The sequence below is a fragment of the Chionomys nivalis genome, chromosome 3, assembly GCF_950005125.1.
Source record: "Chionomys nivalis chromosome 3, mChiNiv1.1, whole genome shotgun sequence".
NCBI classification, from domain to species: Eukaryota; Metazoa; Chordata; class Mammalia; order Rodentia; family Cricetidae; genus Chionomys; species Chionomys nivalis.
This window is the reverse complement of record NC_080088.1, coordinates 56,648,111-56,675,610: the sequence shown is the minus strand read 5'-3', so window position 1 is coordinate 56,675,610 and position 27,500 is coordinate 56,648,111. Positions and strand designations below refer to the sequence as shown.

Genomic DNA, 27,500 nt, shown 5'->3' with positions numbered 1-27,500 from the left:
AGGACACCAGCAGCATCTGTGACATCAGTCAACTGGTGTCATTTGTGTCCTGAATAGCAAACACTTGCTTGAAATTCTTATCAAACTCACAATCCAGTCTAAGTCCCATTTGGCCAAAGTTACGGTCCTTGAATGTGGTCCTGTAGTTCTGGAAGATGAGGAGAGATTACTCCCATGTGAAAGAGTTTGTGCAAGACATGAGGCTCTTTATAAAAATTTATTAGATTTTTTTTTTTAAAAAATATCAATCCAAACTCCCACTCCATCCTCTCCCCCATTCTCTTTACACACCCTCCCACCTTACCCCCATCTAATCCTGAGAGAGGGTAAGGCACTTTGCTTTGTGGAAGGTCCAAGGCCCTCTAGGCTGAGTAAGGTATACATCCAAAAAGCCAGTACAAGCAGTAGGGATAAATCCCAGGGTCACTGCCAGTGGCCCCTCAGTCTGCCCCAATCATACAACTGTCAATTATATTTAGAGAGACCAGTCCAGCTGGAGTGGTGAGCTTTCCTTAGCTCACCAACAGCCTTTCTTGCCTTCACTTGAGCGAGTTACATTCAGACTTTCCTAAGCTGGATCTGTAAGTCACATCGTCAGCCCCAAATTTTCAGGCAGCATTGACAGGAGCAAGAAGGACAGCATAGCTTCTGTGGTATTGTGTGTAATCAGCAGTATTGAAATCATATCATCGAAGGCCTGGCATTTCCAGTTTCTTAGCTGGGATCAGTTTCTGCATCTTACCAAAATTCTTTCAGGCTAAGAATTCATGGATTCGATGCTGTCTCTGGCAGCCACTAACAATGGTACTGGAAAACTGACCAAGCTAAATTCAGGTGGTGACCCATAGTAAGTAAGACACTAGTTAGTGGACTAAGTAGCAACTCAACTTCCTTCTTCATCTCTCTCATCCACCTCCCCTCTCCCCCCATCTGGCTTCTCTTCCCTTCTGTCATTCTTCAGTATATTCGGAATCTGAAACCTGAAGGATGGGGTTTTGGTCCCTTCCAGTCTTAGGTTCTTTAACTGTCTTCTCTCTTGTTTTCCATTGCTCAGGGTTATACACTTCTCTACTCCTTATCTGGAATTCCACCTGCTGATGGAAGCCGTGATATCCAATCCTCATCATGAACATGAACAGCGGATCTAATCCACCGATGTGGATATTATCTGGAGCCCATCTAAACCTTTTAATTAAGTGTGTGACCAAGTGAATTTCCCTGAGGGTGGGAGGAGGAGGAGGAGAGGGAAGTATGTAACTAGTTCCACCTAAAAAGAACACCTTTTTTTTTTTTTTTGGTGACTTCTATTTTATTTGAAAGATTTGCTTTTCTCATTCCTTGTTTTTTTATGTATTAAAATATATTTGCTCATTCGGTTTTTGAGTAAAATTGCCCTGGGAAGATAATGATAGTTTATCATGTGTCATTGAGTCTTCCCGAGCCACATTAATTATAACTCACATTTGAGCTCTGACAGAAGTAGCCTTTAGCATGTTCGGTTCTGGAATCAGAACTGGACTCAGATTAGCCACACCATTTAGTAAACTGCGAAAACCTGGCATGAAATAGAACCTCCCTCCCTTTCATTTTTATTTCTCATCCACAAACAGAAAAAAATTGTGACCACATAGGATTGTGGTGAGATTTAAGCGATAAGAGCATACAAAGGTGATAGAAAGTAGACATTGTCGTGCTCAGCCAACGACTGTTATGAACTAGCCATTTGGCTACACCAAACCTTACCTATGCTCTAATTTGCTGCATGTGAACTCAGTGTGGTATTGCCAATAGTACCAAGTTAAAATACGGCTCCTCACAATGCAAAAGCAACCTATAAAGCACTACAGTTCCTTTAATATTGTTCCCTGTGGTTTGTGCCTCCTTGAACTCCATGAACTACAGAAATAAAATATTGCCCGCCCAGAGAAATGGCCTAGGGATGGGATGAGGATGAGGTTTATATTTTACTTCCATAGCTGAACTATTTGGCTGTGATATGATTGGGTGACTTGGCAGTCAGCAGTTAGCTGATGACATAGCTTTTTAGAAGCCTGGGCAAGAAAGCATTGCAAAGAAGATGGAGAGGAGTAAATACTTGGCTCGGCTGCAAAACAATTTTAAAGTTTGGTTTCTGTTCCAGTAATGACTATATTCTTCTTCTCACGTTTTGTTCCCAAACTAAATAGGGGTGGAAGTTCTATATGGTTCAGTGTCTAGTTAATTCTTCATGTTAGTTGAAAGATTTAGAATCAGAGAAACGATCACCTTAAGTGTCTCTTGGATGGGAATTCTTAAGATAGGGAAATAAGGAAATGTGTTTGGGTTTTGATCTAGTTCCAGTTCCTTCACCCATAAGTAGATATTGTCTATATCTAACCCAGGCATCACACCTAAGTGTTTGTCAGGGTTCCCACAGTAAGTTCTTAAAGACATAAGGAATTTATTACCTTAGCCTTGTGCTCAAGCTCCTTACACTTGAGTAGAGAAACATTCCATCCTTGTGAAGCTCTACATTTAATAGAGTGATGGTATCAACTCCCTCAGCACAGAGACTTTCTTAATCAATGCATTAATTTGCCAAATATAAACTACTTAGCAGGTTATAAACAGTGTTTCGGGGCTGTGACTAAGTACAATGACTCTGTGCTTATCAATTTCTGTAAGATGAAATAAACCCTTTCCTTTTCAAACTCTTTTTGGTAAACATTTTATTACAACCACAGAAAGAAAGCTAACACAGGCTCTTAATGACGTCATGGTCTACTAGCCAGGAGACACATATAAACGTTTGGATAATTAAAGTCAGGGACAATGCCTTTCCCACTTCTGTATTCCCTGGCTTTTGCACCATATCTTTCTTTTATTCATTTTTTAACAGATATTTGTTTGTTATGGTCTGGATTGAGTATTCCTTTGCCTACCCCCAGGCACATTCATATATTGAAGTCCTAAACCTAAGTGTATTTGGACACAGGTCCTTTATGGAGATAAGTAAAGTCAAATACAGTCAAAGCGAAAGGCCTAATCCAATAGGAACCACTAGGAGTATGCAAAGGGGAAAGCTATATGAAAACACCAATGTAAATGGAAGTTTCTCTCCTGCCTGCCAGTTCCTGAATAACCACTGTGATGTTTAATATCAATTACAAACTCTTTGACCTATTAGCTCAGGCTTATTATTAACTAGCGTTTACAATTTAAATTAACCCATTTTTATTATTCTATATTTTACCATGAGGCTCATGACTTGTTACCTCACATCTTACTTTTCTGGCAGCTGCTGGCATCTCTCTCAACTCTGCCTTCTTTCTCCCTGTATTTAGTTTTAGCTGTATTCTGCTCTGCCATAGGCCAAAGCAGCTTTATTCATCAAAAAATTAAAGCAAGAGTTCCTGAGAGTTTCTTCCTGCTCTCTGCATCTGGCCTCTGGCCTCTAGCCACTTACCTCGTGTCATGGCCCCGAAACGGCATTCTGCGCTTCTGCCTCAGTCCAAGAAACCCAAATCGGCTCCTTCCCCGAAACTGGAGGACAAGTCTGCCTCTCCCGGCCTGCCAAAGGGAGAAAAAGAACAGCAAGAAGCAATTGAACACATTGACGAAGTACAAAATGAAATAGACAGACTTTATGAACAAGCAAGTGAGGAAATACTAAAAGTAGAACAAAAATATAACAAACCCCGCCAACCGTTTTTTCAGAAGAGGTCAGAATTGATAGCTAAAATCCCAAATTTTTGGATAACCACATTTGTCAACCATCCACAAGTGTCTGCACTGCTTGGGGAGGAAGACGAAGAGGCTCTGCATTATTTAACCAGAGTTGAAGTAACAGAATTTGAAGACATTAAATTAGGTTACAGAATAGATTTTTATTTTGATGAAAATCCCTACTTTGAAAATAAAGTTCTCTCCAAAGAATTTCATCTGAATGAGAGTGGTGACCCATCCTCAAAATCCACTGAAATCAAATGGAAATCTGGAAAGGATTTGACAAAACGCTCGAGTCAAACACAGAATAAGGCCATCAGGAAGAGACAACACGAAGAGCCAGAGAGCTTCTTTACCTGGTTTACTGACCACTCTGATGCAGGTGCAGATGAGTTAGGAGAAGTCATCAAAGATGACATTTGGACAAACCCATTGCAGTACTATTTGGTTCCTGATATGGACGATGAAGAGGGAGAGGCAGAAGATGATGATGATGATGATGATGATGAAGAGGAAGAAGGAGGAGGAGGAGGAGGCTTGGAAGATATTGATGAAGAAGGAGATGAAGATGATGATGAAGGGGAAGAAGGAGAGGAGGATGAAGGTGAGGATGACTAGCACAGAAGACTGATGGATTCCGACTCTCTTTTTTATTTTCTTTTTATTTTTTAAATTTCTCCAGTCCCTCTTGTGCTCAGTTGTCCTGTTTCTGAGGTCTTGTTTCTCAATACCATGGTTCTCAACTGATTTTTGGGGAAATGTCTTGAGCAAAATACAATGGGAAAAAAATCTCCACTAAAAAATAAAAAATGAAAGCAACACATGTTCACAGCATACAGGACGTCCCACTTCACACTGAAGGTACCCTACACTGTGTACCAGCTGAGGAGAGAGACAATGCTGTACAGATGGGTCTCGTTGATAGCTTGAGCTTGGCTTTTGACTCCAAAACAGAGAGTTTCTGTTCTTCAGATCACTTAGCCTGCCAGTTTTGTTGTGGGAGGCTGAACAGTCTGCCACAGGGTTAAACTCCATAGATACAACATTGACTATAGTAGCTGTTTGTCATAGAAAAGCATTATTGGTCCCTCTAGGTTGTAATCTCAGTTTGTGTCACAAAAATAGAGAAGTAAGACAATGTGTCCTTGGCTGAGGACTGGAGGCGAATATCAGTTCCATTGTAGAAAACCTTCCACGAACATCTAGGTGCTTTGAAGAAATGTGCTTGAACAGTGCCTTTTCAATTCTCCTTTAATCCTGTGCTTCCTACGTGAACTGCTGAGCTATGAAGATGACTCAAGGGAAGCTGATGTTGGTAAAGAAAAGAGCAAAATAACGATTTGGAATCTAAGACTGTGTCTATCTATGTCAGGACTCATACGACTCTCTAGTTTCCCAATCAAGCCTGTGGCATCACGGTTTTTATTTACAATTGCCCACTGGGGAGGGAATTTGGTTTGTATTTTGCTTAAACATTCCCAAGTACAAAGGTTCCTCAGATACGCACTGTGCCTTCCTCTGTCTAATAACGGTACACTTGAGGGTGGATGTTTCACACAATTTACTGCCTGAATCTACTGGATTGACATTCTGCTCACTGCATGCCAGACCTGTCTTTAGAGGGGTCACTGCTGGCAGTCTGGCCCTCTGTTGTTAATTTGGTTGGTGCTCTGTATTATTCTGGGAGTTAAGACAGAAAGAAAACACAGAGAATAACAATGAACACACACACACACACACACACACACATACACTAGAATAAGAGGTTTCATCAAACAGTTTCATGTTGAATCCTCGGGTCAAAAATTAGTGAGAAGCCTTAAGTTGAGATCTATCTTTCCTTTTAGTTTTGCTGTATATTTCATCTAATTAATTTCTTGTCCCTGGCCATACCCATATCCACGTCTATGATGGAGCTGTCCTCTGCAGTGATGTTTGTGTTCTAACTCTTCTTTAGTATGAGGCCAGTGACTCTTTCTTGTATGATTTATGAGCTCCTGAGCACTTCCCATCTTCTGTCTCAGTTGATTTACACGTCGGCTGCATCAGGCTTTAAGTTACTGCAAGGGCAGCCATTGTTTTATTTAACTCATCACTTACAGATGCATACCCCAGCACCCTTCACATTTATTCATCAGGGACTCACTCAATGATTAAATAGTTTATGGCAAGTGACTGAAGTAGGAATATACAGACATGAACAGTCTATGTAGCTTTTGATGAAAGACCAAACATAATGCATACAGCTGTTTGTATAACCATCGGGACTGTGGGAGACTTAGGTAATTAAGAAGGATATGATTTTACATCGGTGCTTTGTGTTTGCGATATGATTTTGTCATTCGATGTATTTGACTTCGGCCTGTTAACTTCTCTTATGACTGAATGTTATATATAATAACTCAGGAGACACAAATTCATATCAGTTAGAAATCTTAGATAATACAATGCCTACAATCATTTGTGATGCACAATTAAAACATTTAATCAAAAGTAAGAACAAATAGTAGATTGTTTTCAGAGTTATAACATGTAATGATGACATCATTAAATTTTATACCTTAGTACATTTATTTATTGTTTATTTAAATATGGCTAAAATTGAAATCTATCTGCAAGTAGAGAAGTACAAAAATGGATAAAAAGTGTATTTCTATATTGTGGGTTTTATACAGTTTATTATTTAGTTTTATATTGAGTTAATTTTATGTTGCTTTTTAAAATTGGAGCTATATTCAAAAGCTTGTGATTGACATTGAAGCCACAAAGGTTTGATTTATTTTACCAACCACTAAATAACATTCTGGTACAAAATTTGGTTTATAGCTACGGAAAAAAATCTAACCCAAAGTTGATTTAATTCCATAAACTAATTAAAAAATATTTAATATCATAGTAAGCATGCCTATGGCAATTTATGAGACCTCCTATTATCTGAATTTCTTGCATGTATTAAAGATGCCTATGTTTTGACATTTACATAAGCAGTATTTGAATAAAGGATGCAGAAAAGTGATAAATTTTATAGTACAACTTGATTTTACCACTGAATTAAAGGAAGTTGATAATTCCATAAAAAAGCCAACAACAGTTTAATTGGCTAAGGAGATAACCTAAAGGGTGAGTGTTATCTCCAATCAACACAAAGAGAGAGAAACTAGGAGTTCATCTCGTGGGTGATGGTCAGCAGATGGCAGTGTGCAGCAAGGAATGGAGGGAGGCTGTCTGCTGGCTCAGAGCCAGGGGACATCAAGCTTACTGCTTTATACCAGTGACAGGAATGAAGATCTGGAAACGTGAAAATCTGCAGGATATCTGGAAGAAGAACCTTTGTCAGCCAAAGGTACTCGACAGTCAAGACTGAATCCTGGCTGATTCAGAATGGGACATTTATTTACTGGGTTGTAGGTTTCTTCAAGGGGGACACAGCTGCAGCTCTTTGTGGGGCTGGATGTCTGACTATATTAGCTGTGCCCATCTCCTTTCTCCATATTCTCTTGTACGGATGATCTCATTGACCCCACTACTCCATTTTCATCCACACCATAGTATCAACCCGCAGATCTATTCTGCCCCATCAGTGTGTATTTTACAGACACTTTGCACTCTGCTATCCTCTAGCTTAATTTGACAGCCGTGTTCTCCTGGCTTTTGCAGATGAACACCACAAAGAGCCTCAAAATCAGAAATCTAAGTCATTTAAAAAATTCCTCTCTCTTTCCCAGTCCTTCCACCACCCAGAAAAACATGCAGCTCTTCAATCCCAAGGCCTGTTCCTTCTCTACCTTTTAGTTTTAGTCTGGCTTGATCTCTGAACTGTTTGCTGCAAATCCATTCTCATTGCCTTACTGTGAATTCTCTGCAATTAGAGTCACTTCTACAAAAGGTGACTTCTACTACATCAGGTGGTGACACTGTGGGCTTGCTTGGATCTCTGCCCATCTCTGAACCACCTCCATAAGTGTGTCTTCTAATTCTTGTTTTGTTATTTTAAGTTCCAAAACCTTGGACTATGATGTTACCACCGTTTGTAATCACATTTCTTTTCTTAAATCTAAAAATGATCTTATCTTTCAAATATCAGCCTATCACTTGCTCAGAGACCCTTATCTAGCCAGGGCTTCTTCTTCCATCATTCAGTGCTTCCTTTGTCTTGTAATGATGGCATGTGTAGTTGCTTGTTCATGGTTTCCCACTAAATGGTAAGTGTCAAGCAGAAAGAGAGCACACATATCATATTCATCACAATGCCTTTGAGGGTAGCATACAGCTGGGGATATTCTTTTTTTTTTTATTCTTTTTTAATTAAAATTTCCAACTGCTCCCCGTTTCCCATTTCCCTCCCCCTCCTCCCACATATTGTCCCCTCCCCCGCTCCCTTCCCCCTATCCCCACTCCACTTCTCCTCCCCCCAGTCCACTCCCCCTCCCTCTCGATACTGAAGAGCAGTCCAAATTCAGCTGGGGATATTCTTATCAACGAGTATTTTGTATAATGGACTACTTTGTGAATGGGACTGTTTGTGAGAACTGAACGAGTAACCTAATGGACATAGATGAACTCTTATTAGTGGTGGCCATTATGACGGTACAGGAATGGGAATGCCCTGAGGATATAGTGTAAAAGGAGAATGTGGGTCACGGCTAAACATGTCTAACTATATTTCTCTTGGAGCGTGTTCTGTGTCCATGATCTCCTTGTAATGGTAGAGGAGTCTCACTCCGGATCTGAGACCTGGGCAGAGGGGACTCTTGAGAGTGAATGTGAAGTTGGCTCACTGATCTTACTCACTGATCTTAAGCGACCCTTGTTAAAGAGCAACAACAGGACAAATAACTAACAGGGCTTGTGCCAGTTATCTAAAGAGAGACTACGAATATGAAACAGAAGTCTTCGTTTTTATGCAGGAATGCAGGGGAGGAATGCAGTGCACTGGGAAAGTATAGAGTAACCCCTTTCCAACAGACATTCTACGGAAATTAAAATATTTAATATCTGTATTAACATCATGTCAGGCACTAGTGATACAAGGCACTTGAGCCCGTAAACTGTAGGAAATGCAAATTAGGAATTAATTTATAAATTTTGTTTAATCTTAAAGATTTTATATTCAAATGTCAACTAATTTACACTTACATTTAAATAGCCACACACGAGTGGTGATCACTGTATTAGTCTGCATTTGCCAAGGCAGAGAGGATATAGGTTTGCTGAAATGGAAAGGCTGAGCACATCAAATCTTCCTGGTGCAGTGCCTAGCTTTCCAAAGGACCTGATTAATGCATCCGACGTGTTTTTATTTTTAGCGATGCTCCTTTTGCAATAAGCATGTAAAATAAAATCTTCCCGGAGAAGCGGTAAGATGTAGATTTTTTTAAATAGAAAATTATAAGGTCCTAGTTTATAAACCTGTCTTTTTCTCATGCTTGGAGTATACTACCTTTTTTTTTTTTTTAAATTCAATAGAGTGGCTTTTGTTTCCTATCAAATAAAAAGAGATGTCTCAACTTATCCTAAACATCACTTTCAGAAAGCAGTTAGCTAGAATACCACCTTGTCTCCGGGTATATTGAGAAGTAGGCTCTCAATTAAAGAAGTCGATGTGCTATTTATAGAATTCTGGTGGAATCATTTGATGCTTACATGACAATTTCTGACATGAAAGCACTTCATAAAAATTAACTCAGCATGGCGGTGGTGGTGCACGCCTTTAATCCCAGCACTCAGGAGGCAGAGGCAGGCAGATCTCTGTGAGTTTGAGACCAGCCTGGTCTACAAGAGCTAGTTCCAGGACAGGCTCCAAAAAACCACAGAGAAACCCTGTCTCGAAAAACCAAAAAAAAAAAAAAAAAAAAAAAAAAAAAAAAAAAAAAAAAAAAAAAAAAAGAGAGAGAGAGAGAGAAAAGAAATAAAAATTAACTCATCTTCCTGACACATGTTCATAGTTGATCGTTAGTGGTACTTTCATTCTGGTGTTTTTCATGTGAGTGGAGTATGGAACACACATAATATTTTCTATGTGAGCATCACGTCTAGGATATCCAAGCCCGTGTTTTTATGGCATGTGAGATGTGCATGGGGCCTCACAATGAAAAAGGGAGGTTGGTCCTGTGGCTTTGAGTAAACTGGGTTATTGGTATAACTAGCTCTGCTGAGATCTGAGATGATGGTTAATTCTGCACGACCATAATCCACTTGTCATTCTGCAACCAGCAGCTCTGCTTGGTGCTCCTACGGTCTAGGACAATGCTTCTCAAAATTTAATGTGCCTAGGATTCACCTCTGCATCTTACATTGATTCTGATTCTGCAGACCTGTGTTTAGGACCAAGACCCTGCATTTCTAAGAATCTCTTGAGAAATGTTAATGTTGCTGGACTTCCCATTGAGTAGCAAGATGCTTAGACACAAATAGGATTTTAGTTTTACATTGAGAAATCTGCCTCCATCACTACGAAATTTATTCCTAAATCCTGTCAACTGTAACATTGTGCTATCGGTTCAGCTGAAAGTGTATGGAAACACAGATTCAAATTCTTTACTGAGGCTCAGAAAACAGCTCAATACAAGCTGATAAGATGTTGGTGGCCCGGTGTTTACACTATCAGTGGGAAATAGTGACAGATGGGAGTAACATGCTCCTAGCAGAGAAACATAGAATTTATTAACTTATGCCAGGGGCAGTGGGATAACTCCGGACTTGGAACATGGAGGTTGTGCTTTGGATTTAACAAATCTTTAACTTACCATGGGGAAGGGATTTAGTCTTTTGAATCCTCAGGTTTTTACTTCTCAAAGACAAGCTGTGTTCTCTGTGAAAGGGCAAACTCCCTTTCTTTTACTTCCTGACACAAGTTTTGTGTGGTGCCGTGTGTGCAACGGGCTTCAGGTTACTTAATGGCGGTCACAATCACAGTCTGTGTTACTATTAGGAGAAGCAAATGCGTAGCAGAAAATCAGATCAATAAAAAAAAAATTCCAGAAATCCCAGAAAGAGTGGGGTTAGAAAGAGGGCGAAATGGGAGCATGGAGCACCTGTCTTCTCTTAAAAACATTAACTGAATAACTATCAGTGCTTAAGACAATGCTCACAACAGGAGGATTCCAGGTGAGGTCATGATACCGGAGTGAAGAAAGAAACAAACATGTATTAAAGACTCACTGAAGCTGATAGGGAGAATACATTCAGCTTTACCACTCCACCCTCCCTTCATCACTAGCAGCAAAACATGGAGAAAGATGCTCTGGAAGAAATATAAAGTGTGTATCAGCCTTGATCGTGGTTCGAGAACTAAGCCAGTCTAAGTTAACTATGGCCCCTGTGGACATAGGGTCTATGCCCAACTCAGCAGCAGAATGGTCTCCATGATCCTAACCACCAGGCCCACCTTTGTGAGCCTGGGTGTCTTAGTCAGGGTTTCTCTTGCTATAAAGAGACACCATGAACATGGCAAATCTTACAAAGGGCAGAATTTAATTGGGGCTAGCTTAAAGTTTCAGAGGTTCAGTCCATTATCATCATGGTGGGAAGCAGGGCAGTACTTCAGACATGGTCCTGGAGAAGAAGCTGACATCACGACCCACAGGCAACAGGAAGTAAAATGTGTGTCACACTGAATTTAGCTTGAGCATAGGAGACCTCAAAGCCTGCCCCCACCAGGGTGACATGCTTCCTCCAACAAGGCCATACCTACTCCAACAAAGCCACACCTTCTAATAGTGCCACTCCTTATGGGAGTGGGGAGCTTTCTTTTAAAGTACCATATTGGGTGTTATAGTTTGGATGGTAGCGTTCAATGTCAGGGATTTAAGAGAAATGTAGAAGTATTGAAGGCTGTTAAATTTCAGTTATGAAGGGTGAATAAATTCTGGACATAGGCTGCAGTTTATGATTCTGCATTGTGTACTTGCAAATTACTAAGTAGATCATAAATGTTTTCAGTGTATACACAATGTTTTCTATATCCCACATACAATATTTCAGTAAATCTAAAAAGTGATAATGCTAGGCTTGTCTCCAGAATTTTATAGATACACTTAAAATTTTTCCCTTTATTTTATCAGTGTATGGAGAGTTGGCATAGTATCAAGTACAGGCTACTTAAGTTCCTCATAATAGTAGTGATGAGAACAGAAAGGATCCTGTGACCATAGCCCAGAGACAGGCATGTAGTAGCTGAATAATAATCAGCATTTAGGAGAATGAATGAGTCAGAATCACGTTGGCTTTTGGGATGACTAGTTTTATGTCAACTTGACACAAGTTATAGTCATCAAAGAGGAGGGAACCTCAACTGAGAAAATGCCTCCATAAGATTTGTCTTTAGGGCATTTTCTTAATCAGTGGTTTATGGGAGGGACAAGTCCATTGTAGGGTCTATAAGAAAGCAGACTGAACAAGCCATGGGGAGCAAGCCAGTAAGAAGCACCCCTCTATGGCTGTAGGGATAAGTCCCGCCCCTTAGGGGGCATGTTCTCCTCGGGCTAATGTTTACCTATAAATCTGGCGAGCCTGTTTGCAGCACTTGCTTCTGCTTTCCTGGTCTCCGCAGGAAGGTGTTTCTGTAAGTCTATTTCCCCATTAAAGCTGTATATATTTTTACAATCTGTCTGCATTCATTTACGCCGTTACATATGGCCTCTGCATCAGCTCCTGTCTCCACATTCCTGTCCTGCTTGAGTTCCTGCCCTCACTGCTTTGTGTAATGAATTATATATTAGGAGGTGTGACCTTGTTGAAAAAAGGGTGTCACTAGGGGTGGACATTGATGTTAAAAAAATGCCAGGTTCTCTTTCTCTCTCCCTCCACACTCCAGATCAGGATGATGCTCTCAGCTACTGTTTTAGCACCTTCCTGCTTGCTGTCATGCTTTCCTCCATGAAACCTCTGAAACTGTAAACTAGCCCCAATTAAAGGTTTGAATGTTTTCTTTTTATAGAGTTGCTGCAGTTATGGTGTCTCTTCACAGCAACAGAACAGTGCTTAAGGCAACACTGTTCTCTAAGTTGCCTAAACAAAACTGAGAATTGATTCTTTCTAATTCCTCTCCTTTAACTACCACATTAAATTCATTTTTCTCAACTCTCAGACAATGCTCAAACCCCCATAGGAATGGCCTCTACCAACTTTTCATTCTCCATACTTTGAATAGAGTCTCCCCTAAAAACAAATTTATATCCTTTGTTGTAAGATCTCCTGTGTGCGCCAAGAGGCCTACATGAAGGAATCCATGCTTGTGAGGACTGAAGATAGTTTTATCGTGTTGTTTCTATGAGAAATGTCTGAGAAAATTACTTATTAGAAAAAATATTTATTTTTGGTTTGTGGGTCAGATGTATGCTAGTCCCTTGATGCTGTTGCTTCTGGGCCCATGTAAACTGTTGGAGGACATCATTGCAGAGAATATGTGGTGGGAGAGAAGTATGGTATACTTTATGGTGGATGGAAGACACACACACACACACACACACACACACACACACACAGAGAGAGAGAGAGAGAGAGAGAGAGAGAGAGAGAGAGAGAGAGAGAGACTAGGACAACATGCATCTTTGGGAAGCATGCACCCAGTGATCCACATTCCCAAAATAAGTCTGACCTTCTAATCATCCTTTCAGCTTTGATTCCATCAATGGATTAAATTGATGAAGTAAGAGACCTCATGATTAAGTGACCTTTCAATAGAGGCTCCAACAGGGGAATCCTTAAACACAGAAGCCGATGGAAGACACTTCCTATCAAAACCACAGCACTGTACCTCTGAGTCTCAAGACTTGATTCTTAATTCTGCTATATTTTTTTAAGAGGCCATTAAAAGGAAGATTGGAACAAAGCAAGACTGAAACTCAGCAGGGAAACATAAAAGCCTATAGCTCCATTTCCAGTATCTGGGACTTTTCTTGGGCTGGGTTTGCTTGATGTCTGTGGCTTCCCTTGGCAGATGTTCCACATTCCTGGGATCTCTAATGTCTTGGAGTCTCCATTGCAGTGACTTTACTTTCATAACTGTATGCAGGACTTGGGGATCACACAACAGGATGTTGACCCTGTCACAAACTGTTTTATCCTACAAGTCTTCCTGTAGAATGTGGGTGGAAGCTACTGTGGTCTTATATCTTTTACATTCTGTATCTCTGCATACTGTGATCTTATATCTATTACATTCTGTATCTCTGCTAAAACTCTCATTGTGTGGATGACTGCTGCCGGTTTGAAAAGTAGTTGTATCCCTGTAGATCATGGCTTCAGGGATCCATGAGAGCTTTGAAGGATGGCTGGGTGAGGGGGAAATAGTTTTCAAGTGTTCCATGGTAAGCACAGTTAGAGTTTTCTTCTCAAAGCAAGATTTTCAAATGAGTTCACAATTTATATTCTTGATCCTGCAGTGAGTAGGAATTGTCCAATTCCCATGATTCCCCCAAAGCCTTTTCTAGTTTTTATTTTCAATTTTTGGTTTTCCAAGACAGGATATCTCTATGAAGCTCTGGCTGCCCTGGAACTCACAGAGGTATGCCTCTCTCTACCTCCCAGCACTGATAATAAAGGCACGCACCACCACTGCCTGGCACATCTTTACTATATAATCCCAGTGTGAAGCATTTAACTTCATTAAGAATGATGATGATAATGATGGTGATATGCATGAATGTTTTATCTGCATGTATGTCTGTGCGCGAAGGGTATGCAGTGCCCATGAAGGTCAGGAGTGGGTGTCACCTTCCTTGGAATTGGAGTTATAGACCATTGTGAACTGTCATGTGAGTGCTGGGAAATGAACCCAGGCCCTCTGCAAGGGAAGCCTGTGTTCTTAGCTGCTGGGTCATTATCCCTTCAACCCCCTTAACTTCTGTTTAAAGACAGTTATCTCTTTTTTTTAAAATTGATTTTTATTGAGTTCTACATTTTTCGCTGCTCCCCTCCCTGCCTCTCTCCTCCTTTTTAACCCTCTGCCAAGGTCCCCATGCTCCCAATTTACCCAGGAGATCCTTAAAGACAGTTATCTCTTAAGCAACCACCTATTGGATACTTTTCTGAACAAACTGAATATTTCATATCATCCTGTTCTGCTGTTTGCCCCAGTTCTTACTAGAAGTGTGGATAACATGAGCCAGCAGTACCTATGGCTATAGACTCAATGTGGGAATCCTTCAAAATTTCCTGGATTAGTCTGTCACTTTAAATTTTTTTCTGGAGAATATAATAAAATTACATTTCTCCCTTCCCTTCTTCCTTCCAAACCCTCTCATACACCCCTCCCCACTCTCCTTCAAATGCAAGGCCTCTTTATTCACTGTTATTGCATGAATATATGTATACACACATATTTCTAAACATAAACTGTTCAGTCCGTGTAATGTTACTTGCATGCATGTTGTCAGGGCTGACCATTTGGATTGAACAACCAATTGGAAGACTATTTTAAACTCAGCCTTCTTGAAGTCAGGGCACAGAGAAGATATACATAAGCGCTTCAGCAGAATGCAACTCGAGCGGCCTGTAGTCTCATTCCCATCAAAGTCCTCATTTCCATCTCTAGCCTCAGCATGGTCTTTCCTGTGGGAGTTCCTTTTAGCAACAAGGTCCACTGAGCTCCCACCAGAAATGCCCACGGAACTCTCATCATAATGTTCTCAAACTTTATTTGTAGATTGCTTCTCCAAGTGTGTCTGAATCACATGGTCAGATATAGTCAATGGTAGAAACTATTTCTGAGGATTAGTTTCCTTGATATGAGAAAATAACTGGAAGAGCTCCTATCTCAGGTTGTGGCTTCAGAGCCTTAAATCCACAGTCACATGGATCCACTGTTTCTGGTCTTAAGCATGGTAAGGCACAGCATCATGAAATAGAGCATGTGAAGAAAAGTTGCTTGCTTCATGATGGACAAGATACATAGAGTGACAGAAATGAGACAGAGACAAGGTATGTCCTTCACAGGTATGTCTCCAGTGACCAATAACATCTAAATAAACTCTACTTCCTAATAGTTGGTTCAATTATAGATCCATTTTTCATTTATGGAGTTATAATGCATCTGACTCAATCACAACTGGACACCAACCATTGAACATATGAGTCCTCCAGGGATATTTAATATACAATCCCATCACCAATACTACTGATTCATCTTAACCTTTTGATTATCTTTTCCTCTTTTCCTCTCTTCTTTTAGCAAGTATCTCAGGCTGCAATTGCTCTGAGTCAAGTCAAATTTTTCTAATATATGCCCCCTCCCCTAGTGCTGAAGTTTCATCTCAGGGCTTCGTGTATACTAAACCACTGAAAAATACCTTCAACCCTATCGTGCATTTTTCATGCTATTTTCTAAAGTGACTGTGTGTGTGTTTGTGTGTGTGTGAGAAAGGGGGGGGAGTGAGAGAGAGAGAAAAGAGAGAGAGAGAGAGAGAGAGAGAGAGAGAGAGAGAGAAAGAGAGAGAGAGAGAATAAGGTTGTGTGAGTAGATTTCTGTTTGTTAGAAAACTTCAAGAAAACAAGGCTAGAGTCTTGTGACCTCAGATTCTTCCAAAGCACAGAATTGTTCTTGGAATGTGTTTTCATGCTTCTCCCAGGTATAGAAGATAGAAGTGAGTTTACTTCTGCTGTTGTTATTCATATGCCTGTATAGAAAAATGTGTTTTTGTCATGTATGGCTTGTCCTTGTGATTTAACACCTTACTCATGTGATTCTTCAGACCCCTCAGAGTATAAATTGCCTGATGCTCTGAATAAAGTTGGATATTGCATGAGACTTTAGACTACCTCAGTTTCAGGTCCTGCTCACCTGGATTTATGGCCCCAACTAGAGCAGTAAATGTGTGTGTATGTGTGTGTGTGTGTGTATTTGGATATCACTCTCTTTCTGTCCATATTTCTCAGCATAATTACTTCTCTATATTCAAAAGGACTATATACATGTTTTAAGTAACACTTATCTGTAACTTTAATTTATGAATAATTGTATCTATTTTCGTAAAGAATTAAAAATCTTTGAAAGTATTGACTAGTTTTGTTTATCTGTAAATCTCTGACTATCATTTAGTAAAATGACCTATATAGTTTGTTGAATTTACTTTGCCAAATATTGTGCTTTCCTTTCACATGTAAGACAAAGATTTTCATCTCTATATTATTGAATGAGGCAAATATATTTTTGCTCTAATGTCTCAAGAAGACTCCTTAGTAACTGAAGGAGGAATGGGTATATAGGCAGTGAGGAAAAATTTGTCTTAGTTTTAGAAATACAGCAGCAGCTCTATCTCCTACCCTGAAGTTATCTGTGCCTTCACTCCACTCATTTAGATTCTTCTTGGAGGCAGCACCATGTATCTTTTATAATGGTATCCTTAGACCCTAGTTCTGTTAATGATATGATACTAATATGAATCAACCCCCAAGAAAGATTTGTAGTGAAGGCTCTGTTGCCAACAAATGGTGTTATTGTAAGAAGATTAAATCACAAGTGAGTAACTTCATCAATGACTTAATCCACTGATGAGTTCACAATGAACTTATTAGGAGGTGGAGACTGACTGGAGGAAGTATTTCACTGTGGGATGCTCTTTTGTCTACAGCCTCCCTACCATTCCCTGCTTCCTAGCCACCATGAAGAAGTTCCTCTGTCACAGGCTTTTGTTGCCATGACCTTCTACTTTATCCCAGGCCAATTTGCAATGGAGCCAGATGACCACAAACTGGAATATCTGGATATGTGGACATATTTCTTCTCCTTTTTACAATAATTTATTTTAATATATTAGCAGGTACTGGAAATCAAGACAAGAACTACTACACAGTCTCCGTTCCACCCTCCCTTCTCTTCTTTTACTCTTATTGTCTTCTTCTTTCCTCTCCTCTCTTCTTTCTTCTCACATTTTATATTTAAACACACATACATATATTTATTTGGTGACAATGCTGGGACATAGTCTTGTACTTAGCACAGTAAGACAGTGTCTGGTTCATACCAGGAGATTACAGTACTTTGTGTAAGAAATAAAGAGTTGCTTCAATAGGAGTATGTCACATCTCAGGGTTCCAAGCCAGTCAGAACAACTGTGAAAGTGAGGGTGACTGACACGTGTTCGAGGGTTTCAAAGAAGAAATAGCTTGTGAAGAATAGAATGTGTTAGTCATGGAACCTGAGTTCATTGTTAGGGCCAATGTGTCAGGCAGATCCAAAGGTCACACCAAAAGCACGCCACAGAGTGTTCACAACCTTGTGTAACTCTCCTATTGACTGTGGGAAGCTCTTTGGAATTGCTTCTTGTAAAATGTAACCAAAGTGACAAGACCTTACCATTACAATTATTGATCTACATAGCAAACATGGTAGGATGTTATTTCTCTGGTTATCTTACACATCACAAGTTTTTAGTCTTAGCATATAGGATCTGGATTCTTTGCTTCTGGCCTTCAAAGAGTAGCATGGGACAAAACCGGTCTCGCTGAACATAACGGACAATGACTACTGAGAACTGAAGAACAATGGCAATGGGTTCTTGATCCTATTGCACGTAATGGCTTTGTGGGAGCCCAGGTAGTTTGGATGCTCACCTTAATAGACCTGGATGGAGGTGGGTGGTCCTTGGACCTCCCACAGGGCAGAGAAACCTGCTTGCTCTTTGGGCTGAGGAGGGAGGAAGACTTGATTGGGGAAGGGGGAGGGAATGGGAGGTGGTGGCGGGGAAGAGGCAGAAATCTTTAATAATTAAATAAATTAATTAATAAAAATATTAAAAAAAAGAGTAGCTGTGCTGCAGGTTTGACTTGGGAGATAAGCAGCCTCCAGAACCCAAAAGTGACTCTCAATGAAGAGCCAGCAAATGCCCAGGGTCATTGGTGTTACAACTACAAGGAAATCAGTTTGATCAAGAGCTTGAGTTAATTTGAAAGATATTCCTCTCTCCAAATTCATATGAACCACCATCCAGAAGACAACTTGACCCTGGTAAACCTTGAGCATAGGGCTGAGTTAAACTGTACCAGGCTTCTGACCTACGGAGACTGAGCAATAAGTGCCTGCTGCCTTTAGCTGCTAAATTCATGCTATTTTGTATTCATCAGTTGATAATGAATGCCAGCAGTTTGGACATCATGGAAAGCATGGGTGTTGGAACCATTCTGTCAGTGCTTGAGTGGGTAAGAGTTCCTGAGTGTAAGTCTTCTTCCATTTGATAAAAGTGAGAACTACCAAGCTGAAGTTCATCACTCTTTATACATCCATCAGTGAGAAAGGAAATTCTACTGGGATTTTCCCATCCTTTCCTGAGAAGTTGTCTTCCCTTGGAATGGGGCACAGAAGTGGGCTTTCGCTTTACTGATCTTCACCACAGAGCTGTGAAATGTTTCATAAAGGGTTTGGGGATTTTGTTTTTAAGAAATTTTTTCAAAAGAATTAGAGAAAAGTATCATTTGCTAAAAGTCACAGAAAGATTCAGACAAATTTCTGTGCCTAGAATAAAAAAAAAAAAACAGCCTTTCTCTTAACAGCCGTTAAATTTAATAGAGGCTTCATGAAAATACTATCTAATACTTTTACACTGTTCAGAAAGTGTCCATAAAAATTTGTCTAAACTTGAGATTTGGACTTTTATAAAATTAATCTAAAGGTCTATTATAAATTAGTCAATAGTATTTATTTTTGAATGGGATTTATTTTTTAAATGAAAATGACTTTAACAATTTTCTTGCCCATCCTCTCTCCTTATATAATAGGATTAATGGGATTACTGTGTGTAAAAGTGACTTTCCCCAAACAGCTACACAGCTAACACTTAACTGTATAGAACCAGTGGCCAAGATCAGAGTTTCCTATTGTTTTTACATATACAGTGTGGAATCAGAATTTATTGAAGAAATTATTAACCTACCAAGTTCATACTTCTGCTTTAAAGAAAACCACAGACATCTGAAACATTCTAGACATGTTATCATCCCTCTTTAGAAATCACTCCCAGAGAGGAAGATGATTCTTTGGTGCTTCAGCTTCCACTTCAATTGATGTCTATTAACATTTGAATAATAATCTTACTTAGCTTCCTTAGTTGGCTATTGATTATGGTCTGAAGTGAAGCTCCATTTTTCACAAGCTGTAGACTCTTGTTTTGGACCAAAGAAACAAGGACAAGCAGGCAAGCTGCAGCTCGTAGGGATTTGCAATAGAGATAATGGAGGTACTTGTGTGTTTCGTAGACATGAGCTTCCTGTATGACAGCATGAAGGATTCAGAAGTTGGGCACAGAATAAAAAATTGGTTGTTTGTTGATGGCTCAAAAAATGGTAGGGGTAGATTTAGGAATTACTTTCTTCTAGATATAAAGAGAAACACAAGATGTCAAAATTGCAAAACCCACTAATATTGATTTCCTCAAATCTCATGTTTTAGCTATAGAAGGCTGGTGGCTTAGAGAGGTGATTTCCCCAAGACCACGTAGCTATGGGTAACAAGCTTGAAATTTGGCTAACTTCTAAATGTTATACTTATCATTTGCTGCTTACTTTATATGTTTGTGACTGCTACACCCTTTTCCATTTACCCCAGCCCTTAACAGAACAGGTGCACATACTCCTACATGAATATGCACCAACTTCTTGGAATTGGTTTTACAGTCATGGTGAAAAGCCATAATATCTTGAGTGTTCAGTATGGAAGCAGAGTATTTAGATAGGAAGGTGCGGAGACCCCAAAATGTAAGCCTATTCCGCCTTGTCTGGATGTCAAAGAGTTTTGAGTTTATTTTACTTGCTCAAAGTTGTTGACAACAAGTGTGGCTACACACCCTAACCTAGGGTGTGATTACTTGGTGTTTTGGACACTAAAATGCCCTATAGAGGTAGATCTGCTCCACTCTGACCTAAGGTCATAGAATCCGAACAAAATTCGGCTCCTTCTTTTGAAATACGAGGTTTGACCTAGGCAGTGGCTGCCTGCAGGATACTCACTTACTTAGTCTAGGGTGTTTTCACTGCTCCAAGCATCAGATACTTCTTTCAAAATTAATGACTTGATATCTTAAGTTTTGGAGCAAATGACTGTTCTGGTTGTACTTTGTATCATGTTAAAACAGTCTTTTGCCTTCTTCCCCACTTTTGTATTGGGGTCTTAAAGTGTATGAAAAACAAACGTGAGTTGTGGTGGCGCAAATGAATGTAGACAGATTATATAGATATATACAGCTTTAATAAGGAAATAGACTTACAGGACCACAGGTTCCCGCGGAGCACTGGAAAAGCGGAGCCAAAGAAAAGGGCTGCTGGGCTCACGCCCGGCAGATTTATTCGTAAACATTAGCCCGAGGCGAACACGCCCCCAATGGGTGGGGCTATGTCCCTACATCGAGTGAATTCAGTATTAGCTGTGTTGCCCTCTCGTTACTATCCTATGCCTCTGTGTTTCTTTCATATCTCTGTTCCTCCAACTTAACACTTCTAATCCTTATGTTTCTACCCTAGAATGTACAAACCCACTGTGGCTAGGATCACAGCAGAAGCTACCCCCAAAAGGTGGTCCCCAACAGGAAGGTCATTGAATTTAAAGGTGGAAGACCAGGGCTTGCCTTCAGTTCTATTGAACCTATATGGAAAATAACTTTTCTGAGTCACTGACATTTGTGAGATGCAAATGAAGAGTAGTGAGGATACATGGGGAATGATTTGGGAGACTTCTGGGGAAAAACTGGAACCCAGAAATAGTGTGGGAAAGAGTTCGGTACCTTGAGAGCTGCCTATGAAAGTGTTTTGTATACCATACAGTTTTTTACAAGTGTATTATCTTATTGTTATTTCCACATACTGGGCATTCTGGTGAATACAGAAGAAATATTGCATGAGATACTGTTCTTGCCATCAATAAAATTATAATATCATATCAAGGAAGAATACTGAGTAGCAGTGATGGGCAAGGGCCTTTGCATAGAAAGAAATGAGTTGACAATGGTATGAGAGTTTAGGGAAGACTGCAAAGGATTTGGTGTTTGAACTGTATCACGAAGAAAAGGAGAGGACAGGGAATCAGGGATAAGTAGAAACAATAGGCACAAGCATAGAAAAGAGCAAGGGTTAGCTACTGAATCAAAGCAGGAATACAACAAAAAATATTTAAAGGAGTGAAAATAGTCATGAATAGTAGGTACTTCAAAGCTTAGAGTTTTATTGTACAGGCAATAGGAATCTATGGGTGACTTCTTGAGCAAGGATAACTTGACTGAGTGGTGTTTTAAGAACCTCCCTTTGTGAGAAAGGAGTTTGGCATATTGCAAACAATGCATGCAGGAAGAACTGGATGTTCTGTCTCTTCCAAGAACTTGTGGGGTCTTTGTGCTGATGTCCTTCAAAGTAAGGTCTAGAAAGGGGTTGGGATAATGTCAGACTCTACACGTGGAAGATTTCTGGAACCCCTCTTGCTCCCATTCCTGCATGGGTCTGTCAGTCCTCTTCTGTACTAAATTCCACTAGACCCTAGAGTGACTTAGTTTTTAGCCAAGTGATATTACTAACTTAACAATTACACTCTATATATGCTAACAACAAAAATGTCAACTTTGTTCAAGGTCAAGGAAAGGTGATAGAATCTTGGAGCCTTGTAAGAGAAGGGAAGGAAATGAGACCTATTGTGTCCATTTCTGACAGAGCAGGGATTCCCTCTTGCTCTATGTCTTTTCCATGCTTTGTATATTTTCTTCATCTGCTTGAGCTATCACTGTTTTATCACTTTTAGTAGAAGATTTTTCAATAAGTTAATTCTTTTCCTTATCATCACAGACAGTTTTCTAGTTTTCAATAGAATATTCACATACAGATGACTGGGTAATATTCCCAAAATTCCTTTATATAAAAAGTATTGTTAGAGTGAATATGAAAGTAATATTTTCATATTTGGTGCTGTGATCTTAAAGGCTGTAGCCAACAGGAATACATCATCTATATTTGAACTTTCTTCTTTCATAAGCACAGTAGTCTCTAACCTTAGATTTAAAAAAAAGAATGAATGTATTTCCAATTATTGAAGTGACAGATGAATGTAAGCATAACAGGGAAAGAACAGAATTATTCAGTGAAATCTTATTTTTATTTAAATGAAAAAAGTTGAGCGAGATGAAATGCTTTATTTTGTCTATAATTAAAGTAGAGTTTAGTTGGAGAATATTGTTCTATGATTTATGTAACTCCTCACCTCTCCCTTGGAATCATCAGATCATAGGCTTTGATTTAAAAAAAATGACACCTTCACAAAGACGGGGAATTTTTAAAATAAGAAAAGAAAATCTTGAAATGCATTCAAACTCATATAGACTTGTCTTGGTTCTATACTACTATATTTTTTAAGACTGATCATTCTTTGAGTCCTGTCACATGCATGAATTTATAAATCTCAATATCTTAGTTTCTTCCATGAAAAGTGAAGTTGAAGGTACCAGTTCTTCTTTCAAAGATGTTGTTAGAAAAAAGTTGTTAAATAATCATGAATATCAATTAATTTTAAGTGTTTTCCACACTCTTAACAATAAAGATTAATCCAATTAGATTTTTCCCTTATGATTTTTTTCAAGTGGAAGTCAATCATAAACACAAGAATTAAACTTAGAAGAGGGGAAGAGTTTCAGATTGATTTTATGATGCTTGGAAAGGTCGTTGAACTTTCTCCTGATGCTGTACAACTGGACTACTAATGACGATGCATTTATTCATATTTTAGTGTTTTTGCATTCACGAATACCAAATACCTTCTTTTTGGGCTCCCAACATTTCTTTATCAATGAGATGTGAAAAAGTGAATTAAACTCAATAGTTTTATTTTGCCATTTGTGCAGTGATTTAGCATCCTAGATACATACTATCCCGCATTCATATCCATCTTGGACTATCAAAGAAGTCACTGATGCAACCTCTCAAATTGTGTATATAGTTGGACTTCATTTGGCGTTGCTACTGGAACTTATTCCAGTGGCCATTGATATCACAATAGACCATCTGTCCACTGTGACAAGCATCCAAATCGCACTTTCATAATTCTTTTATGGTCATCAAAGTCTTTGGATCTTTCATTAGGCAGAAGTATATGGTGGTGGCAACTATGGAGTGAGTACTCTAGATCTATTGAAGGGAAAAAGAGTTCAGCATGTAGAGATTTCCATCATGAGCTGCACACCCACTAGCCCTTGCATTTGCATTTGTTAAGCAGAGTAGAGGAAGACCCATAGGTCAAATGCTTTAAAAGTTGCAACTGTGATGAAGAGGTAGCATTGATTGAGGGTCTCGTTTCCATGGCAGTCAACTGACTTCACTGTTTGGGTTTGATTGGTGAGATATAGTGAAGCAGAGGCAACCTCACTTATTTAGCCAACATTACGTTGCCTTCCCTCTCTTGCTCTTCTTACCATTTCAGAGGACAATTTTTGTTTGGGCCATTTTAGAGAACTCTGAGGAAAATCTAAAATCCAGAATGGGGAGAATTAAAAAAAAAAACCCGTATTATAACTCCTGAAAGTGGAAAATTTTGGAAGAATATCTTTGAATTTTACAGAGAAATAACAGACTATTAATTTTGTCCAATTGACAATCCGGCCTAGACACCCATTTTAGAAGCTTTCTCTGAGTTCTATAATTCCTTTGTTTGATTTTTTTTAAGCATGGAGAAGACAATGTGCCTTATGCAATATCTGAACCATGCAGGAAAGCATAAATAGAATTTAGAATGTTTCTCTTTTGATGGTATCTCCTGGAGATATTTGGAAAGCATCAGATGTCTGGAAAGGAACTGGAATTTTTTGAGGAACACAGAGTGAGAAGGAAAGTCCCACAGTGTAAATGCTGAGGGGTTTAGAATAGATCAGGAGGACCATAATTTTGCTGTGCTAAAATTTAATGTATTTTTATGTTAAGTACTGGATTGATACAGAGAAACAAAATCATTAAGTACCATGAAGCTTTTGGGATGAAAATGAGCTCAAAACACACCCAAGGAAATTTAATGTATTTTTATGTTAAGTACTGGATTGATACAGAGAAACAAAATCATTAAGTACCATGAAGCTTTTGGGATGAAAATGAGCTCAAAACACACCCAAGGAAATTATGTCCTTCATGGTGGACATAAAACTATTAGATAGTTTTAAATATTGGATATAATTTAGATCTTTGAGATTTTGTGCAGAGTAAGGCCCATGAGAATTTTTGGAAAAATTTTTTTTGTAGCCTATACTACTAAATTTCTGCTGGCTTGCTTGACATCTCTCTCATACAAGTGAGGCAGTGCGGGTGGCTAGCACACTAGGGTTGGCTGTTGCTTGCCTGAGAATGGTGTGGGAGAGCAGGTTGTCTAGGCTTCTGAAACTGGTTGTAAGGACTTGAACCTTAACAACACAGATGGCTACTGTGCTCATCAACTGGTTTCAGCTACTCATCTATAACTTCTTCCTAAGAGTTTGCTGAGACCCACCCCCTTTTTTTTCTTTTACTTTATCCAATCTTAATTCTTCAATATTTGCATCATGGAGGAAGTAAAATAGGATGAAGGCTATGATTTTTAATTGGGGTCTTTTTATTTTAAAAATTGAATGTCTTTTTAATGTAAACTAGACCAAGAAGATAAGCAAAGCAAAAAGTGAACTAGGGGACAGAGTCCCTAAAATATGATTAGCATGCAGCCCTCCTTCCCATTCATTCAAATGAGATCTGTTTTTTAAGAGAATCCTATTTAGCAATTTCTGAGCAGTTTTGCTTTCAGAATTCTTTTCATATTGTCCATTATTCATTATCCTAAGATTGGTTTGAGCCATATCCTCTATTTCTTGTGGATGTGAGTTAAAGTAGTTATTGTTTCAATTAAAACATACAGGACTGGGGCATTTTATACTTGTCCTCTCTTCCTACACGCTGCAGTCATGTGTTAAGTCCCCTTGGATGATGAGTATTGCTGAAGCATAGAGTGTCCTCAAAGGCAAGGATTTATGCATCCTAATGTATCTCACTAAGTACCAGTGGTCTTCAATGTGTGATAAATATCACAGCCCCCCGACAGCTGAAGGAAGAACTTTTCAGATTCTAACACAACCTTTTTGTTTTATTTGTTCCTCCGTTACATTTTGTCTTTTGCTTGAAATAGCAAGTGCAATTTTTGGATTAGACATGTTTCTTCTTCTATCTACAGGCAATTGTTTTGAATTAAGGAAAACAAAATTAGATAAATTCCAAGAAGGGAATGAACAATTCTAACAGGCTCAACATTCTTTTGTTATGAGATTAAAGCATTAATCATCCTATTATCTGTTATTTTGAGCTTTGCTGAAGGGGCTGGAGGTCAATAGGCATTAGTTTCAATTAAAGAACTTTCTCTAGTATCTCCTACTGTTTTGGATGGAAGGAAGATGGATGATGATAACATGGTCCTGGTACTCTAATTGCAGCTTCTTTCCATTTTTTTTCTAAGAAATTGTAGAAAAGGTCACTTCGGATTTTAAAAAATTGAGAACATCATTGTCAGAGAGTATCACTAATGCATATAATTACTATTTTAGATTATCAAGAAGGTCCAAAGGCTGGCATTTTATTTTAATACTTGCTACTTAATTATATTAGTGACATTTGCTAATAACTGAAGGCAGCTACCTACCATGGTCAAGAGTTTTTAAGTTACAAAGTCTAACATTTTTGACATAATATAATTATGCTAGTAAATATGCATATATATGTAATTTTTCCATAAAGAGAGTAAGAATCAATAAAGATGTCAATTAAAAATGGTTGAAAACCCGAACTGGTCCCCAGTAACTCTGTTAGTAAAGAAAAAAAATGCAGGGGACACTAGCAATTTTTTCTTGACATTCTTCTCAATAGTCTGTTCTGCAGAAATGCTTTGGTTTAGATTTAAGTTAGGACAGTCCCAGCAGATTGAGTTTGGCAGGTAAACTAATTTTTCTAAGCGGTGGACATGGGCAGGTTAATTGCTGCAGTTTCAAGATAATCTGTTTTGGAAGTGTGTTTTTTACCTGGTGCATTGATTAAAAAACAAAAATTTCCCTGTTCTTCCTGCCTTTAGAGAAGTACCTTTCATCATTAAGAAAATACTGGATAATTATTCAGCTTTTGGTACTTTTCACTTATTCTTCAAATGTCCTGCCCGGGCAGTGAGATGAAAGCTTGCTGTCTTATTGCCAGATGTTCAGCCTGTTTGAGCATGCTATTAAAATACTTAGTGGGCCAGTTTACTTATTTATTTGGAAAAGGAAGAAAGATGACTCAGTTGAAAGCTTTTGTTTATACCAGAGTGTGGCTTTGCTTTAAAAAAAATTGACCTTAAGCCTACCATAGAGACATCTATTTCATTATACACAGTGAGATTCTATTAGCATACATGTAAATGTTGTTTTATTTTTCTGAATACTAAAGTAATGAATACTTGTCATGGAAAATACGAGTGGGAAGTGCAAGAATAACTGATAAAAATGTCATGGTATGAAGAAAGCCATTGGCACGTTACTTTTTTATTTAATGAGATTTTCTGTGCAGGCTCTTCTCGGTGTTTGGACATCTTTTTTAGCTCACCCTAATAACTCAAGAGTGACTTTTTGAAGACTCCAATTATTAACATGTATTTGAGATCCCTTGAGCAAGGCTTCTGTAGTCTACTTGGCTGTTGAACACTTTAAACATTTTAATCCCCCTATTGTTTTCATAGAGCTCTGCTCATGGAATTTTGGAAAGTGTGATGATTTGTGTGAGAATGGCCTCCCCAGGAATTGGAATTCTTGGTCTCCAGTTGTTAGGATCCTTTCTGAACAATTAGGAGGTGCCGACTT

At 38.9% G+C, this 27,500-nt stretch overlaps 1 protein-coding gene across 1 annotated transcript; it reads left to right on the top strand.

Annotated features, from left to right (window-relative positions):
* Positions 1-3,453: 3,453 nt before the first annotated feature.
* On the top strand, positions 3,454-4,323 carry LOC130872102 (protein SET-like). Its single transcript, XM_057765909.1, has one exon. The coding sequence runs from the start codon at positions 3,454-3,456 to the stop codon at positions 4,321-4,323; it is 870 nt and encodes a 289-aa protein (XP_057621892.1).
* Positions 4,324-27,500: the final 23,177 nt, after the last annotated feature.